The sequence below is a fragment of the Equus quagga genome, chromosome 7 (genome assembly GCF_021613505.1).
Source record: "Equus quagga isolate Etosha38 chromosome 7, UCLA_HA_Equagga_1.0, whole genome shotgun sequence".
In the NCBI taxonomy this organism is placed as follows: Eukaryota; Metazoa; Chordata; class Mammalia; order Perissodactyla; family Equidae; genus Equus; species Equus quagga.
The window spans coordinates 80,472,177-80,489,087 of NC_060273.1; the positions used below are offsets into that span (position 1 = coordinate 80,472,177).

At 43.6% G+C, this 16,911-nt stretch overlaps 1 protein-coding gene across 1 annotated transcript in view; it reads left to right on the forward strand.

Annotated features, from left to right (window-relative positions):
* Window positions 1-4,224: 4,224 nt before the first annotated feature.
* Window positions 4,225-16,911, forward strand: part of KLHL3 (kelch like family member 3) — a 111,548-nt gene continuing 98,861 nt past the window's right edge. Inside the window, exons 1-2 of the mRNA XM_046665363.1 lie at window positions 4,225-4,455; window positions 15,964-16,083. Coding sequence (XP_046521319.1) covers window positions 4,400-4,455; window positions 15,964-16,083 — 176 coding nt within the window. The 5' untranslated portion in view covers window positions 4,225-4,399. The remainder of the gene's footprint in view (window positions 4,456-15,963; window positions 16,084-16,911) is intronic.

Sequence of the window (16,911 nt, forward strand, 5' to 3'; positions counted from 1 at the left end):
CCGTGGCCAAGTGGTTAAGTTCGCATGCTCTGCTGCAGGCGGCCCAGTGTTTCATCGGTTTGAATCCTGGGCACAGACATGGCGCTGCTCACTGAACCATGCTGGGGCGGCATCCCACATGCCACGGCTGGAGGGACCCACAACTAAGAATATACAACTATGTACTGGGGGGCTTTTGGGGAGAAAAAAGGAAAAAAATAAAATCTAAAAAAAAAAAATATGATTATCTCAGTAGTTGCAGAAAAAGCATTTGACAAAATTCAACATCCATATATGATAAAATCTCTCAACAAAGTGGGTACAGAGGGAACGTACCTCAACATAGTAAAGGCCATGTATGACAAGCCCACAGCTAACATCATATTCAGTGGTGAAAAGCTGAAAGCCTTTCCTCTAAGATCAGGAACAAGGCAAGGATGTCCGCTCTCACCACTTTTATTCAATAATATTGGAAGTTCTAGAGGCAGATCAATTAGGCAAGAAAAAGAAATAAAAGGCATACAAATTGGAGAAGAAGTAAAATTGTCACTATTTGCAGATGATAGGATATATATAGAAAACCTTAGAGACTCCATCAAAAAACTGTTAGAACTAATAAATGAATTTAGAAAAATTGCAGGAAACAAAATTGGTACACAAAGATCTGTTGTATTTCTACACACTTCACATTTAAAGCAGGAATAATAGTCCCTTCTCTCAGGGTTGTTGTGAGGATCAAATGAGAGAAGAACATGTAAAGTCTTGAGTACAGAGTCCGGCCAAGAGCAAATAGTCAAGGGTTGGCAGCTGTTATTACTATTCAGGGGTTGTTATCTTGAGTCAAAGGAGACGTGAAACACTTTGTAAGCTTTAAAGTGTAACACAAGTGCATGGTGATTATGTTCTTGCTCTGTTCAGGGCATAGGTTCTTCCACCCTCAGGTTCCTTTTCAGTTTCTGCCTGGCTTCCTGGGCTGGGGGTGCTCTAAGCAGTTGTAGGGAGAGTCTACTCATCAAGTGGTCCAGAATCTGAGGGGAAGTTTTGGTGATACAGGCGTGGGTGGGCCTTAATTTAGCTCTGGTCTTGCCTAGTCCTGTTGGTAATAGTGACCACCAGAGATGTGGAGATGGCTCCAGGAGATGCCCAGGGCTGTGCTTCCCGGCACAAGATATCCAAGGTGCCCTGACTGACTTTTTACTTGGCCTCAGAGCCAGGGACTCACAGAGCTCTAGTTTGGGAGCATTGGCATTAATTGTAGTTAGTGCCGTAGAGTCGATTCTAGCAGAGCTGAACCCTGCCCAGTCTTTTTGTGCCATCCTGTCACCTTCTGCCGCTATATTGGACCATGCTCTGCTGCTGTTTATGGGGTTTTCATGGCCAATTTTTCAGAAGTGGGTGGCCAGGTCCTTCATCCTAGTCTGCTGAAGCCTGTCCACCATGGGTGACCCTGCTGGTATTTGAAATATCAGCGGCATAGCTTCTAGCATCACAGCAACATGCAGCTGCCACAGTGTGACAAATGACAGATAAGTGGTGTGGTTCCTTGACCGGGAAATGATCCCAGGCCGTGGTTGTGAGAGCACCAAACCTTAACCACTAGACCACCAGGGCTAGCTAGCATTGGCACAGGCAATGAAAGTAATAACAAATGGTTGCTGAGTACTTATTATAGGCCAGGCTCTCTGCTAAGAGCTTTGTATACTTTCACATCGAAACCTAACAACTCTGGGAGGCAGATACTATTATTATCTCCTTTTCACAGATGAGAAAATTGAGACTTGTAAAGTAACTTGCTTAAGGTCATGTTTTTGATAAGTGCGTTTGGATCTTAGTCTGTCTTATTTGAATGGTCTGAGCTCTTTTCATTAAGTGATCTTTGCATTTAGCTATGCATTAGAGTCACCTATGAAGTTCATTAAAATTCCTGCTCCGTGGGCCCTAATTCTGTAGGTGTGAGGTACAGCCTGGCCCTGTACAGACAAACAGGTCAATTCTGTGGCCCAGAGAACATTTGGATAATAAAGTCGAAAATATAAAATGTAGCTCTGAAACTAGAGAAGATTAGGGTGGGAACTTTGTGCCAGGAGTCTGGAGACTTTGATTCTTGGCTCAGCTCTGCCCCTGGTTTTGCTAGATGATCTTCTCTGAGTGTTCTCTGTTCTGTGTACATCTCGTGGATAGAGTAAGTGGTGAATAAAGTGTGCAGGTGGTAGTAGTATGGCTTCATGACATGCACTGTATTGACATTGGTTAGCATGGCAAAAGTAGGTTGCAAAGGAAATTCTGTAAAATTTTTGTACTGGCTCTCAGTAGTTGTATATTGAAAGCTGAATATGCTCAACTCTTAAGTATTTCCTTTTCTGACCCTTTTTTCTTTCTCTCTGGTTTGTTAGATGTGACGTTTCCCTCTTTTCCTGTATGGTGAAGTCGTGAATGAGAGGGTAAAGTTGTGAGACTCATCTTGTTCTTATGTCCCTTTATGAATCACCCTCTTGTCTTCCTGGTGGATGTGTGCACTCTAGCACGGATTCTGGAATCTGGTTTCCTTATTTGTGATGTTCAGCTTCTCCTGGTCCCTATGATTCACCTCAAGAGGAAATATCTGGAGCAGAGCCACAAGGCTGATTAGAGGAGGAAGGGACAGAGAGGGAGAAAGATACAAGGGATATTGTTGTCAAAGGCAGAAGTAGCAAGACAGGGCTGTAGGGTGTAAATAAAATCACCCAGGCCTCTTCTCACTTGAGAAAGAGCACGTTTGGGCAATGGCTTCATCTAAGAGGACCCTGACGTGTCAGGAGAGATAATCTTTGAGAATAACACCCTAGCCAGTTTGAGTTCAGGAGTCTATATAACGTTTCAGTTACTCTTAGTTTCTATCACCTCAGTGTTCCGCCTTCCCCTCCTTGGGTTTCAGGGCTTTTTCAGGGAAGAGATTTAACAGGTCAAAAATTATAACAAGAACAGATTTACTGAGCGCCTCTCATACTTTCACATAATCAGGTTATCCTCTTTGAAACCCTATAACACATTAGAGGCTAGTAAAAATTTCTTCTTAAACAATCTTACAGATTACTCTAATGAGAGGAAAAATGGAACATTTAAGACATTTTTAGAGTCATGTGTTCTTAGAGCTGAAAGAGACTCTAGAGATTGTCTGGTCTGACCCATCTTATGGATGAGGAACTGAGATCAGAGAAGGGAGAAGACTTGCTGAGAGTCACTCAGCTAGCTAGTGGTGGTACAGATTCTGAAAAGCACAGATGTGACATGGAGAGTTCCCAGAATGGAGATGCTCATGTATGATTTTTCTGAGACATCAAGGCAGCTTGTGAGCCCGTTTTTGTGGCTAATCAATCATGGGGGGCTGATTGCCCCAGTTACCTCTAAGCCTCTTGGCTGTGGCTGGGAGAGAAAGCTAGCCTTCTGCTTTCCCCAAGATTATGTTTTAGAGTTAAGTTAGTCTAAATTGAGGCTCAGTAGCTGGAGATTATAGGGTGCGGGACATCTCTGGCTGGAGATGGGGGTTCATTGGGAATCTTGCTAGTTGGAGCTACAGCTTAAGTCAAATTTGAGTACGACAGGATTTAAAAGGAAGATAGCGTTGTGCTATGAAATTTGTGATCTTTCAGTATGGCTTCGGGAAATAAACATATGCAGTATTCATTGTGATGGCTTTACTGCAATGGCATGTTGCAATAAATGATAGGGTTGTTCAGTTTCACCTATTTCTGCCAGTTCCCTTTTTCTAATTTCTCTCTGCATTCTTCCCAGTTCTATGAGACTCTTTCTCCCTAACTTCTCTCCATCTATCAGAGTCTCAGAGCTACTGTAGATTTTGGGAGGATGGATTGGAACATGAGCTGTGACCTACAAGTTAATTTCCCCAGGTGGATAAACTCCACCGCAAGCCACAGAGGGGCCTCCTCATTCCAGTAATCTGGCCAGGCTGACAGACTCATAGCTTATGGGGGCGGGGGTGGGAGCTAGTATTTCTTGGACTAGTGAGGAACTGCTGAGCCTTTGCAGTCTAGGCAGAGGAGGCGGGAGCCCCTGGGGTGGGCTAGTCGCCTGGGCTGGGGATGCCTGGGCAGATGTGGAGCCAGCTGGAAAGGTGGCACCGTACTTGGGTCGCTGGAGCTGCGCTGTTCCTAGGAGACGGAGGAGCAGCAGCGAGCCTGCGGGGGAGGGGGAGCAAGTGGGTTGCTGCTTTTAGCAGCTGAAAGGGCTGCAGGGAGCTCTGGGTAAGACATTTTCTGCTGCTGCTGCTGCTTCTGCGGTAGAAGCTGCCGCGAGTAAGTCAGAGGAAGGAGGATCGAGAGGGAGGAGGCTTCATCTGCAGCCATGCTGAATCACTGTTGCTGATCAGATCTCCCGCTGGTTGGCTGGGAGAACTGAGAACAGAGCTAGGATCCCTGGGTGCATGCACAGTTCAGCGGCTGCCACCTCGCCTGGGCCTCGCACAATGGAGGGTGAAAGGTATGTATGTATAAGTGTGGTGTGTGTGTGTGTGTGTGTGTGTCTGTGTGTATGTAAGTGAACGTGTGCTTGCGGTGCAGCACCAGCTTTTGTGCTTGTGTTGGCTAGGGAGGATTGGAAGACCTGGCCACTGATGGATCCCAGTGGGCGGCAGAGTCAGCCAGAGCAGGCGAGCCCCTTTCTCTGGAGATCTGGCCTCCGCAAAGGCAGGTCTGGGTTTGCTGGGAGCAGAGCACCCTGAGAGAAGGGACTTCCTGGCTGGTGTTTGGGAGTAGCTTCAGCAAGGGCTGAGTCAGGATTGCCTTTCTCAGGCTGTTTCAAGGAGGCGTTTCCCTTTCTTGGCTGCTTTCCCGGGGTGGTTTTTCTTTGGTGGGGGGTTTTTGATGTCATAGCAGGGCTGGCCTGCTATAGAGTGCTTGCATTTTCACACTAAAGTGCTCAAATTTTCAGCAAGCATGTCATGCTGATGTCTTGCCTAAAAGTGTGTGCGTATGTGTGTGTGTACCTTGAACACAAGTTCAAGTAAGAGGGAGAGAAACCCATTCAGACGCGACTTGCTCTGAACTGACTTCGTTTGCATTGGAAAGTTTATGAATGACACTGGAAGGTGTGTGCTTTAGAAGAACTCTTACTCCTTCCATCAGGGGTTTCTTGTGAAATAGGAATCAACAGAAGGGAATCTAAGTACTTCTCTTGAGCTGGATCTAACTAGCAAGGGTTTGTTTGCCGGCAGGCGCATGCATATAGCTTTTAAACTATTATCTGAAGATCTGATTTTTTTCATTGTGAAGGTGCTCAGTGCAGTGCAGGGGTGGGTCATTCCTCTGTGTGCTAAAACATCTCCTCGTGTTGTGCCAGCCTCGTCAGTGTGTGGGTTTGCGGTTGGTAGAGAACAAGGCGTGCCATTTTCCCTGAGGTGAAAAGACTGCAGGGAGGAGTCAGGCCATGACAGTGGACCACTGAGGGGAGGGCTGCTGCTCTGAGTTGCCAGTTTGATGCATATGGTAACTGGATGGTTAAACGATAACAGATTCAACTAAGTCAATGCTGTCTGGAGAGTACCTCATAAACACTTTCCTTTGCATGGATTGTCCCAACTCTTGCCTCTCATGGGACACAGTGATGTCATTAAACATGTCTAGACCCCATGAGAACTGGCATGATTGTTGGGTGGCCTCTTGTCTGAAGAGGACTGGGGAATGTGTTTCCTGATGTGATTCCTACAAGAAGAGTCTGGGACATTTTAGATTGAGAATGCAGCTGGTACAGCCTCTCTCTGGTGCTCTTTGCAACAGAAGCTTAGTGTTGGACTCCTTGTGGCCTGCTGGGCAACAGAGCATCTGAAAGCCTGTTTCCTAGGCTTGGGGCAGAGGTAGGCAGTGTTCTTACCTTCTTCCATTGGTCTGGTAGCTAGCAGAAGGGCAGGGGTGATGTGAATGGAGGTTTAGAGATTCTGGACCAGGCCTATTTGCTTGACCTGTGGCATATTGGGGCTGAAAGGTCCGTGTGAGACTAGCAGCACCTGATCAAAGTGCAGCTTCCCAAGCATTTTGGGGCATCTACTGTGTTCCCAGAACTGTGTTCAGGAGCGTACTGAGTCCTTGCCCCCAAGGAGCTCTCTTGTTCTTCAACACTCTGGTCTCTCTCAGCTGGGATGGCTGGTGTCTTGAGCTTTGTGACACCTGGTTTTTGCATATGTTCCTTTGCTTTTCTCCTACTAGAGGTAAAGAATAGGGAAAAAATCCAAACTGAGGAGCTTCCAGCATTTACCAGGTCACTCAGCTCACTACCTTTTGTTCCGACTCGAACTCCAGCTTACCATGCCAGGCATTCAAGTCTCCTGAGATCTGGCTCCGGTCTCCATTCCTGTTGCTCACCCATACCCCTGCCAAGAGCTCTGTTGGTCTCTTTTGTGATCATCCGTCCTGTATTCTACTCCATCCAGCTCCAGATCCTTAGCTCCTTGAGTTCTTTTTGCCTGGAGTGCCTTTCCCTTCCTCTTTTCCAAAAGTTATCTATCAAGGCTGTTTTAGAATTCCACTTTGTCTTGGAAACCTTAACTTTTCTAGCCCCTGGCTGATGTTCTTTCCACTTCCAATACTTCTAGTTTGTATCTCATAGTTGGGTACTGAATAATAGGCCTACTTACCAGATCTTTTTCTGCTTTTGTTTATATATCTTACAAGTCCCCAAACTTGGAGACAGGTCCTGAAGGGCAAGGATGGTGCCTGTCCCTCTGAATACTCCTCATTACTACGTGGCTGCATGCACAGTAGGTACTGGATAATTATTTGCTGATTAGCTGATAACTTTTGTGGGAAGCTCTGATAACTAAAAAGAAATTTGGTGAGAGAGGAAATTGAAACCTTTGGCCAGTAGGTTCATCCTTGGATATCGGCCTTATTATCTCAGCACGGGTAATTGACCCCATGGAATGCTTTGAGGTGGGGTAGGGGGGAGGAGTAGCCTTGTTTTACCAGTTCCCTGGGAAACCTAGGGCCAGAGAAGTGAGTGACTGGCCTGGGATCACATGTCAAACCTCCAGAGACTGGAGGGATCCTGAATCTGGGGCTTGTTCCACACTTAACCCACTGAAGCTTAATTGGGGCTGTTTTTAAGCATTAAAAATTTTCAGCCAAGAGATTTCTAATGAACAATTTTCTTTCTTTGCCATGAGGGTATGAAAATAACTTCTACCTCAAAAGGCTATTAGTTGAAGGCATGGACTTAGGAGAAACACAGACCTTGCAGTGAATCTACTTCATAAACTGTATGACCTTGAGTGTGTCACATTGTTTCAGAACTAACTTTTCCTTCAGTATAAAGGGAGTGATAATGGTACCTATACCTCAGAGAGTCGTTGTGAAGGTCAGATGAGGCACTGTGTACAAAGCACCTAGTAAAGATTTTCTGGCGCACAGTAAGTACTCAGTAAATGGTAGTTGCTGTTATCGTTGGTGTTTGTCTCTTGCCATGTTGTACCCTGTGACTCGTGCTGGGATACTAACCAAGGCTTATTTAGGGCCTTCCTGTATTTACCGTCCAAAGCAGATTATGTGGGACCATTCCCAAGAGAAAATTAGGGAGACCTGTAAGGCCATCATCTTACTTCTACCTAAACTGTCTCCTCATACTAAGATACCACATCAGGCTTGGCATTTCCGTTTCTAGGTTTCGCTATCACCTACCTTAATCTTCCTTTTTATAGACACCCTGAGGCATCTGGATGCCTTAGTGATTCAGACCCATGAACTGTACATCTTTGTTCAGGCCAAAATCTTAAGAAGAACCTGTAAATTTGCACTCACCTTTGCTGTGTCCTCCACGCTCTCCATGAGACCTCAGTGATGCTAAGTTTCCCATCTCTCTCTGTGGAGAATCACTATGGCTTCATCAGTCAGAGGAAGATGACTCTGTCTTCTTTTTTACAAAGGAAAAGGGTCTCTAGCTCTCAGTTACTACAGTGGCATACTGTGTTTGTGTTTGTGTGTGTGAGTGTGTATAGAGCAGATAGACATTGAAAGTGGCAGTTGCTCTTGCGATTTTGTTTCAGCTCTGGAAATCAGCTTTGCGGATGGATTAAAATTAAATTTCAACTTAAATGAGGTACGTAGGGCAGTCAAATTCATAGAGACGAAAAGTAGGAATGGTGGTTGCCAGGGGCTGGGGAGAGGGAGGAATGGGGAATTATTATTTAATGGGTACAGAGTTTCAGTTTGGGAAAATGAAAAAGTTGTTGAGATAGATGGTGGTGATGGTTGCACAACAACGTTGTACACTTAATGCCTCTGAACTGTACACTTAAAAATGTTTAAGATGGTAAATTTCATGTTATATATATTTTACCACAATTAAAAAAATTTCCCTGGGCCGCCCCGTGGCGGAGTGGTTAAGTTCTCACGCTCCGCTTTGGCAGCCCAGGGTTTCGCCGGTTTGGATCCTGGGCGCGGACATAGCAGCACTCATTAGGCCATGCTGAGGCGGCATCCCACATGCCATAACTAGAAGGACCCACAACCAAAATATACAACTATGTACTGGGGGATCTGGGGAGAAAAAGCAGGAAAAAAAAAAAAAAAGATTGGCAACACATGTTAGCTCAGGTAGCCAATCTTTAAAAAAAAATTTTTTCCAGGCACAGTCTCTGGCATATCTGCAAGATTTGCAGGGAACCACAACTTTTGGCAGAAGCATCATAAAGGGGAAGTTGGCTGTCCAATTTTCTTAAAATTGTGCTAGTTTTCTTCATCAGAACCTTTGGGATACCCCTGATGGAGAAGGGCATCATGAGCCTAGCATTATGCAGTGAATTTGTCTTCAGAGGGAGAGCAGCTCGTCCTTACTGAGGAGAGCCTGCTCCTGGACCTCGGGGAGATTCAGAGCTGGAAGGAGCTTATCTTTTCACCCTTGATCCAGGAACAGATAGAACCTGTTTTCCGAGAAGACATGACTTAGAAAGCTGATGCTCTCTCAATGCTGAGTTTTGCAGTGCCAGGTAGAATGCTGGCAAGACCCAGGGAGGAGCAAACATTGAGTGCCCTGGCCTTTTCTCTCTTCCCACCGCTGAGTCCTCTCCCACCCCTAGAAGTCATGGGTAGAAACTTTGGTAGAAATTTTGGATATTACTGCTGCCTGAAGCAGATGTGCATCTTGACCATGATAATTGAAACCAAATTTTCCATTTTGGAAGTGTTTTTTGGTGAAGGAAGGTTTTCAACTGCAAAAAAACAAAGTCAGTAAAAGAAACCTCTTGATTTCCCCACACCCAGATTTAAATTTTTAGGATTTAGCTTACTAGGCTTTAGATTGTTAAGACAGATCCAGACAAGAACATTTTGGGTAAGTTTTCTAAAGCAAGTGCTTTATTTGATGAAATTTGCCATTGTAGAACTGACCTAATTTTTTTCAATTGCTGGATGAACCCTAAAACTGGGTTAGACTGAAAGGAGGTTTAATAAACTATGTAAAAAATAACTTGATGCTTTACTCTTAATTTTTTTCCTATTAAATAAGTCCAATGTTTCTCAAGCTAGAAATCTATAACTTTTATAATTTATAAGGATTTTTGGACTCTTAGCACAACTTTCCTGGAGTTTTTTTTTTAACTTATGAACGTCTGTTGTAGCCTCTATCAAAACCACACACAGGGAAGAGCTCTGCTCTCCTGTTCAACCCAAATAGAAAGTTGGCTTCCAGAATGCCACATAACGAGGGGTGTGTTTTCTTTTAGTCTGTCTCTCTCCTTGTCTGTCTGTCTGAACTCAATCATTTCTCTTACGTTTTACATTTTTACGCAGCCCACTTAAGAGATTTTTTCCCCTGGGTTTTGAAAGACGCTTTTTGTGAATTGGACTCTTAGGAATGTGATTAGTAACATACCTGTTCTTGAACTTGTTTACGAAGGAGCACGTTATAGGAACGGCAGCAGCCACTGGCCAGCTTTGATAAATCATGATGAGCTGGTGTGAAAATTCCAAGTTCAGTACAATTAATAATATCGACTCCAACACACACCGCACTTTCCGATGATCAGCGGGGTGAAGTAGTGCTATGTCTCAGGTCCCGGAGGATTCAGTCTCTTTCATTTGGCCAGGTTTGGCTGCACAGGGAAGAACCTCAGAGAGGGGGACCTAAGGATTGAGCCTCCCTTGGGCTGATAGGCTGTGGACATTATCCTATCAGTGGACATTGCTATTAAGAGCACAGGCCCTGGAGCCAGAGTGACCTGGGTTTGGGTGTCGGTTCTCCATTTAGTAGTTATGTGGGGCTTTTGGGCAAGTTTTATCTCAGTGCCTCAGGAGATAATAGTACCACCTTGTAGGGTTGTTCTGAAGAGAAATTGAGATAGTGGAGGTAAAGTGCTTTAACGTGTCATAAGCTTTCAGTAAATGTGAACTGTTATTAACAGTTACCCAGGAGCATAGTTTACTGATGCTTCTCTCCCATGTGTCTGTGCAGGCTGTTGCAGGGAATCAGCCTGATGCTGTGAACTGAGGCAGCACCACTGAAAGAGTATGAAGAATGGGCTCTGTAGCAGGCTGGGTATAGGTGGTGTTTCTTGATGACAGGACTGCGCTGTCAAGTCCTGAATCTTGCTGCCTGGACATCTTCAAGTACCAGGTCCTTCATTAATCCAGAAGTAGAAATCTAAATTTGGTCATTTTGACCTTGAACTTCAGGATTGAGATACATGCTAGATCTGCAGTTTACCCAGAGTCCCATAGGTTCAGAAATCCTATCTTATCAGTGTCCCATTGCTGCCCAGACTTGGAGAAGCAGAGTCATGCTGATGAGCTCATCATGAGAACTTCAAGTACAGCAGTCAGAGTGGCAGTTTATTAATTTGCAGTGAAAACTATTACTGGCAAGATGTTCCTGAGGGCCCGCTACCACTTTCTTGCTTCCTGAAGAAGAACCAAGGGGGAGGCCAAATTGATCAAAAGGCTGCAGAGTGAGCCAGGGACTGACTTATGGCATTTGACTATTTAAACTTCACAACAGGGATCTGACCTGAGGTGGAACCAAATGACTATGTCTGATGATGGTATCATTTTCTTTTCTAGATATTGCGGGATGAGCTGGACCAAGGGCTTTCTCTGTCTGATTCCTGTTTTTCAGTTTCCCTTTCTGAAGGGCACTTTCTTTGTTGAGGGATTTTAATGCATTCAGCATAGTCTTACTCTGACTCAAAGTTGTTTTGCCTTCTTTAGGTGACTTTGCCTCTCTCCTCTCTCTTCTGTAGCTTGAACATAAAGTGCTTAGGCTCTCTATATGTGGCCCAGGGTCGGCCCACGCTGCCTGAACTTTATTTGCATCTCTTGAAGACTTTTAGAGGGAATGCAGTTCATAACCCTCAGCAGCGTTTCTCAGCCTCCCCTGCCCTCTCCTCCTCATCCTCTCACACCCTGGATGCTCTGGAGCTCATTTGTCAGGTTCCCCAAACGCTTCTGCACAGTTGGCCTGCTGAGAGGCTTTCCTGTCTCCTGCCTTGCTGATGTGCTTCCTGGTGTTCTGTCTAGGATGGTCCTAGGCCTTGGACTTGGACGAGGGCGTGGGCATACACCTCAGTGTGGTGGGAAGGGGGATCCACCAGCCTTGTGTGCGATCAAGAACTGAGCATGCTGGGGATTAGGCCATGATAAGGTGGGAGTGGGTTATCTGTTGAAGACTAGCTAGTTAAGATCTGGTATGAATGGAGGGGGAAAGGTTTAGGGGAGGCAATGGTGGGATCTAGCAACTCCGTGCCTGAGCATGGTGATCCTAGGCTGAGGCATATGTGTGTGTGTGTGTGCATTTATGTACATGTATGTACTGTATTGCTGAAGCGGGTAGGCTGTGGTGGAAATAGATTGGGCTTCAAATCAAGGATACCTGAGCTCGGATCCCATCTCTGCCACTTATTAACTGTGTGACCTTGTAAAAGATTTTTACCTTTTCTGAGCCCCCATGCTCTCTTTACTTAACTTCCTGCTCTCTTGAGGGTCATCGAGTTGCCAAAAAGCTTCTATTCCAGAAACCAGGGATCTAGAATCTACTCCAGACTTCCTGTGTCCTCACAGAGGAGCAGAGCAGGGGGAGAAAGAGGCCTTGGGCTCCTTGCAATGTCAAGCCTTGCCCCTGCATCAAGGGTGGAAAAGGATATGAGTAGAATGGGGAAGCCAGATGTCCTTTCCCTAGCCAGTCCTAGGGTCATCAACAAGTCACTTGTTCTGTCAGGGAGGCTTTAGTGTGAATTGCATTTTGTTGAACTTTAATCCTTGGATGACAGGCAATCTGTGTTTGAGACCTTTTGGTAAACACAACGTTGCATTAACAGCGGTACCTCATTATTGGACCATTCTGGAAGGCTGGAAAGTGCAAAGAGCAACACAACAAGGAAGAGCAAGCTTTCCCATTCACTAGTGACACTGAAGATTGTTGTCATCGCTTCCAAAATGGCTGTACTTGGTCTACATCTGTTCCATATATGTGAAATGGAACTAATAATGTGTGTCCACTGGGCTTTCAGGAGCTCTAATCTTATTAGTTCCCTGTCAAAAACCTTCAGTGGTTCCCTGATTGACACGAAATTATATTTTCTCTTCCTAGCTTTTAAGTCTCTCTACAATTTGAAGATAACATTTATAATGAATATTTGTGCAGTGTTTTACAGTTTCTAGGTTTATCCCAGAACGAGAGTATGGTTTAGTATTAGAAAATACGTTAGTGTTATTTACTACATTAAAAGATTAAAAGGAAAAATTTATATGATCATCACATTAGATTCACAAAAACATTTGATAAAATTTGGTATTACTTTGTGATTAAAAAACATAAAATACAAGGAAATTTTCTTAATTTGATTAAGGGCATCTACAAAAGTCCTATAACAAATATATACAATGGGGAAACATTAGAAACATCTTCTTTAAAATGAAGGAGATGACAAGAATATTTATTAGGACACTTTCTGTTCCACATTGTGTGGCCATCCTAGCCAGTGCAAAATTTCTTTCAAAAAAGAAATTAGAAGGCTAAGAATTGGGAAGGAGGAAAAAAACCTCTGGCATTATATATAGGTAATCTGATTGTTTACATAGAACACCCAATTGATTCTTCGGACAAATAGTTAGAAATAACAGGAACATTTGATAAGGCGGCTGGATATAAGATCAGTTTTCAAAAGTCAACTGCATTTTATAACCCGTAACTATCAGAAAATATAATTTAAGAAAGATACCATTGCTATTAAAAAATAGCAACAAAAACTATACTTAAGAATAAATTTAATCAAATACATGTAAGGTCTTCATACAGAAAAATATAAAAGATTGAGTGACATTAAAGAGGGCCTAAATAAATGGAGAGATGTTCCACGTTCATGTATAGGAAGACCTCATACTAGAAAGATGTCAGTTCTATCAAAATTGATCTATAAATTCAGTGCAATTTCTGTCAAAAGCCCATGAGAGTCTTTCGTGGAACTTGACAAACTGATACTAAAATTTGTATGAAAGATTAAAGAAACTAGAATAGTCAAGACACATCTGAAGCATAGTAATAGGATTGGGGACTTGCTCTATCGGATATCAGGCCTTATAACGAAGCTACAGAAATAATGTGGTGCTGGTACAGAGACATGTAACTGACCAATGGTCTAATAGTTTAGAGAATTCAGAAATAGATTCCTGTATATTTGCAACTTTGATATGTGACTTCAGGTGGTATGACAGGTGAATGGGAAAAAGAAGTATTCAATAAATGGAACTTATAGGAAAAAATTAGATCCCTATTTTGTATTGACATAACAATCAACATCAGATAAAGTAACAGTTTAAATATCAAAGGCAAAAATGTTAAACTTTTAGTAGAAAATAGAAATTATCTTTCTGGCCTTGGAGTAGGGAAGGACATTAACTATGAAAGAAATTATGCTTGTGGGATTTCTTATATGAAATTTTTCTTCTTTACTGGGTGCTCCCTCGCCTTGGTCACATTTTTTATTTTGAGATTTTCTTTACCTCCTTAAACACATGACTCTAATCATCTGCCTTTGTGCATCTCTTGATATTTATCTCCTTGTTTTCAGCTAATTTCTTTGCACCCAGAATCCTAACAGTCCCAAAGTTCAGATGTCCGTAGCTTACATTTGCATGCTTAACTGAAGGTGAGGAAGGAAGCCAAAAGAGAAGTCTGATAAGGTCAGACAAGCTGTGGGTTTGGCATGCTGGTTGTATTTTAATGTTACAATAGTTACAAATCCCAGTGTGAAATCTGTAGAGACTCCCAGTTCTCTGGAACATTCTCTGAACCACAGTATCCTTTTCTCAAGCCGATTTGCAAGGCTGGGCAATAGTATGAACAGAGACCCAATAGAGAAAGGAAGAGAAACTAGCTGTCCTTAGCATTTTTGAGTGGGAGTGAACTGTGGTCCTCAAATCTACACAAGTGGAGAAGACTCTATTTTCCTACTAGCAAAGCAAAGCCTTGACTAAACAGAGGTAACTCCAAGGTCTCAGGCTTGACCTTGGAGCTGAATAGTTTCATCAGTTTGGGGAGAAAGTCTTTTCCTTGCTTGTTCTCTTGATTCTTCTTTACCACCCCCCAAAAATTAGAGACATGTTGGTCAGGAGTAGTTGGATGTCTAGGTGGCATCCCATGCGGATTTGAGAGTTTTGTCCCAGATGTAGAGAGCTTTGAGATTATGAGTGGCTCTTGCTAGTCACGACCTGCTCATTTAGCCCACACAGATAGTCCTTTTCACAACAGCTACAATCCCTTGTGTTTCTGTGGGATTACGGCTTCCCCAAAGGTTTTGCTCTTGTGCCACTGTTCTCCACACTGTATCCAATGTGATCTTTCTAAAGCACAAATGTGTTTACCTGCTTCCTGCCCCACTTCCATGCTTAAAACCTTTTTTTTTCTCAGAGGGTAGGATTTCTTTTTTTATAAATACCCTTACTCAGCAATATAAAAAGTTGATGCCACTGTTTGTGTCTCCCTGCCCTTTTCAAAAAACTTGATTAGTCTAAAGTCCGGAGAGAGCCTGGAAACCACTGCACTCATCCTTGTGTCACCATGACAAAAGCGCGGTTCTCCAGGGTCCTGAGTATGCTGCCTTTAGCAGGTGAATTGACTTTGCTCTCAGCTTGACTCCTTGGGGCAGAGTCATGCTTAAAACCTTTTGATGGCTTCTCATTGTTTCAGAATGAAGTCCGAACTCCTTAGCTTGGCTTATACAACACTTATAAGACTGCTCAGTCTTCTAGCCTTTTCTCTTGATACTTTCCTCTAGCTTTACTCAACTTTCAGTACTTCGAACACACTTGACTGTTTCTCCAGGTCTTTGTGAATATTGTTTCCTCTGTCAAAATACTCTCCATCTTCCGTTTTACCTGGCCAATTTCTGCTCTTCCTTAAGCTTCTGTTCTTCCTCAGCTTCTAGGAAGTTTCCCCTCAACCTGCCAGCACTGGGATAGTTGCCCATCCTCTGTGTTTCTGTAACTCCTATCGAATCGTAATCCTTAAGATATGATGTTTAACTGTTTACTTGCCTTTCTCCTCTGCTGAACTCTAAACTTGTGAGAGGATGGTCTGTGCATTGTTTATTGTGGTATTTCCCTTAAATTTAAATACAGTGCCTGGCACATAGTAGGCTCTATTAAGTGTTAGTTGAATGAACAAATATCTCAGTGAAGCGACTGGTATAGTACTTAGTCTCCCTTCACCTCCCACCTTTTTGGGATGGAGAGATGGAGGATAAGGACCTCCCACAAAGTCACACAAGTGCTTGGTGGAAGAAGCTGAGCTAGGACATGGCTTCCACCAGAGGAATGCACTCTGTATTGGAAGATCCTGCAGAAATTCCTGACTCAGTGATTTCCTTCCCTACCGGTCTTTGGTGAAGAGTACAGGCTGACAGAGATGCTCCTGGTGGGTGGGCAAATGCATGGGCTTGTGGCAGTTGGATGAATGAGTTTACCAACATGTGATCCTCTCTTTCCCCTCCCACTCTCTTCCTCTTCACAGCATCAAGCCGAGCTCCCAACCCCTACTACAGCCTGGGAATGATGAGAAGAACCAGAGGAAGATCACTGTCAACCCTGCCCACATGGGGAAGGCGTTCAAGGTTATGAATGATCTGCGGAGGTACTTTTCCTATTTTGCCTGTGCCCTTTTGGAAGGAACTTGCTGGGTGAGCGTCATCAGGGACTGAGAACAGAAGTCAGAACACCACCACCTAGTGAATTCTGACTCTTATCCACCCACTCTCAGACAGTTACTTGGCTTCCTCTTTGAAAATCTGATCGAGACAGAATGGCTTTCAGAAATCTCTCTTTCCTTTATATTTATTTAACACCTATCATTTTAGTGCTTAATCACAGGGAAAAATCCTTTATGGTTACAGCAGTTCTATTCATAAACTTGATTTCTAACTGAACCAGCTGCTTGAAGACCGATAATAGAATGATTGCAACACCTGTACACAATTGCAGATTAAAGATTGTAAATGCCATGCATTCTCTTTTGGCCTCCTTCTCTCATTCCTTGGTCTGAACTTAGCTTGTCAAGACAGCCACATGAACGGAAGAATATCTAGCTTCTAAAATGCAATTTAACTGTATAAAGAAAGAAATGGAATGAAAATGTACTCATCCTCACTGAGCTAAATGGTGAAGTGTGTACAGGCTATTTGTAAGGCCAATGTGCATGTTTGATGAGCTTGTTGCAAGACAGTTTCAGGGCACTGAACATGTTTTTCTGCACAAAGGTGTGCACACAATTTCTTCCCTACCTCAGAGCTCAGAAGCTCTGTTTGCCCACACTATTATTAACTGCATACTTCATCCTATTTTGAACTGTAATTGTTTATCTCCTCTTTTCTCTGTAGTTCATGAGCTCCCTGAGGGCAGGGGCAACTTCTGAATCATTTTGATCTCTAGCACTGGTACTTCATAGGAGCTTTGAATCATTCAC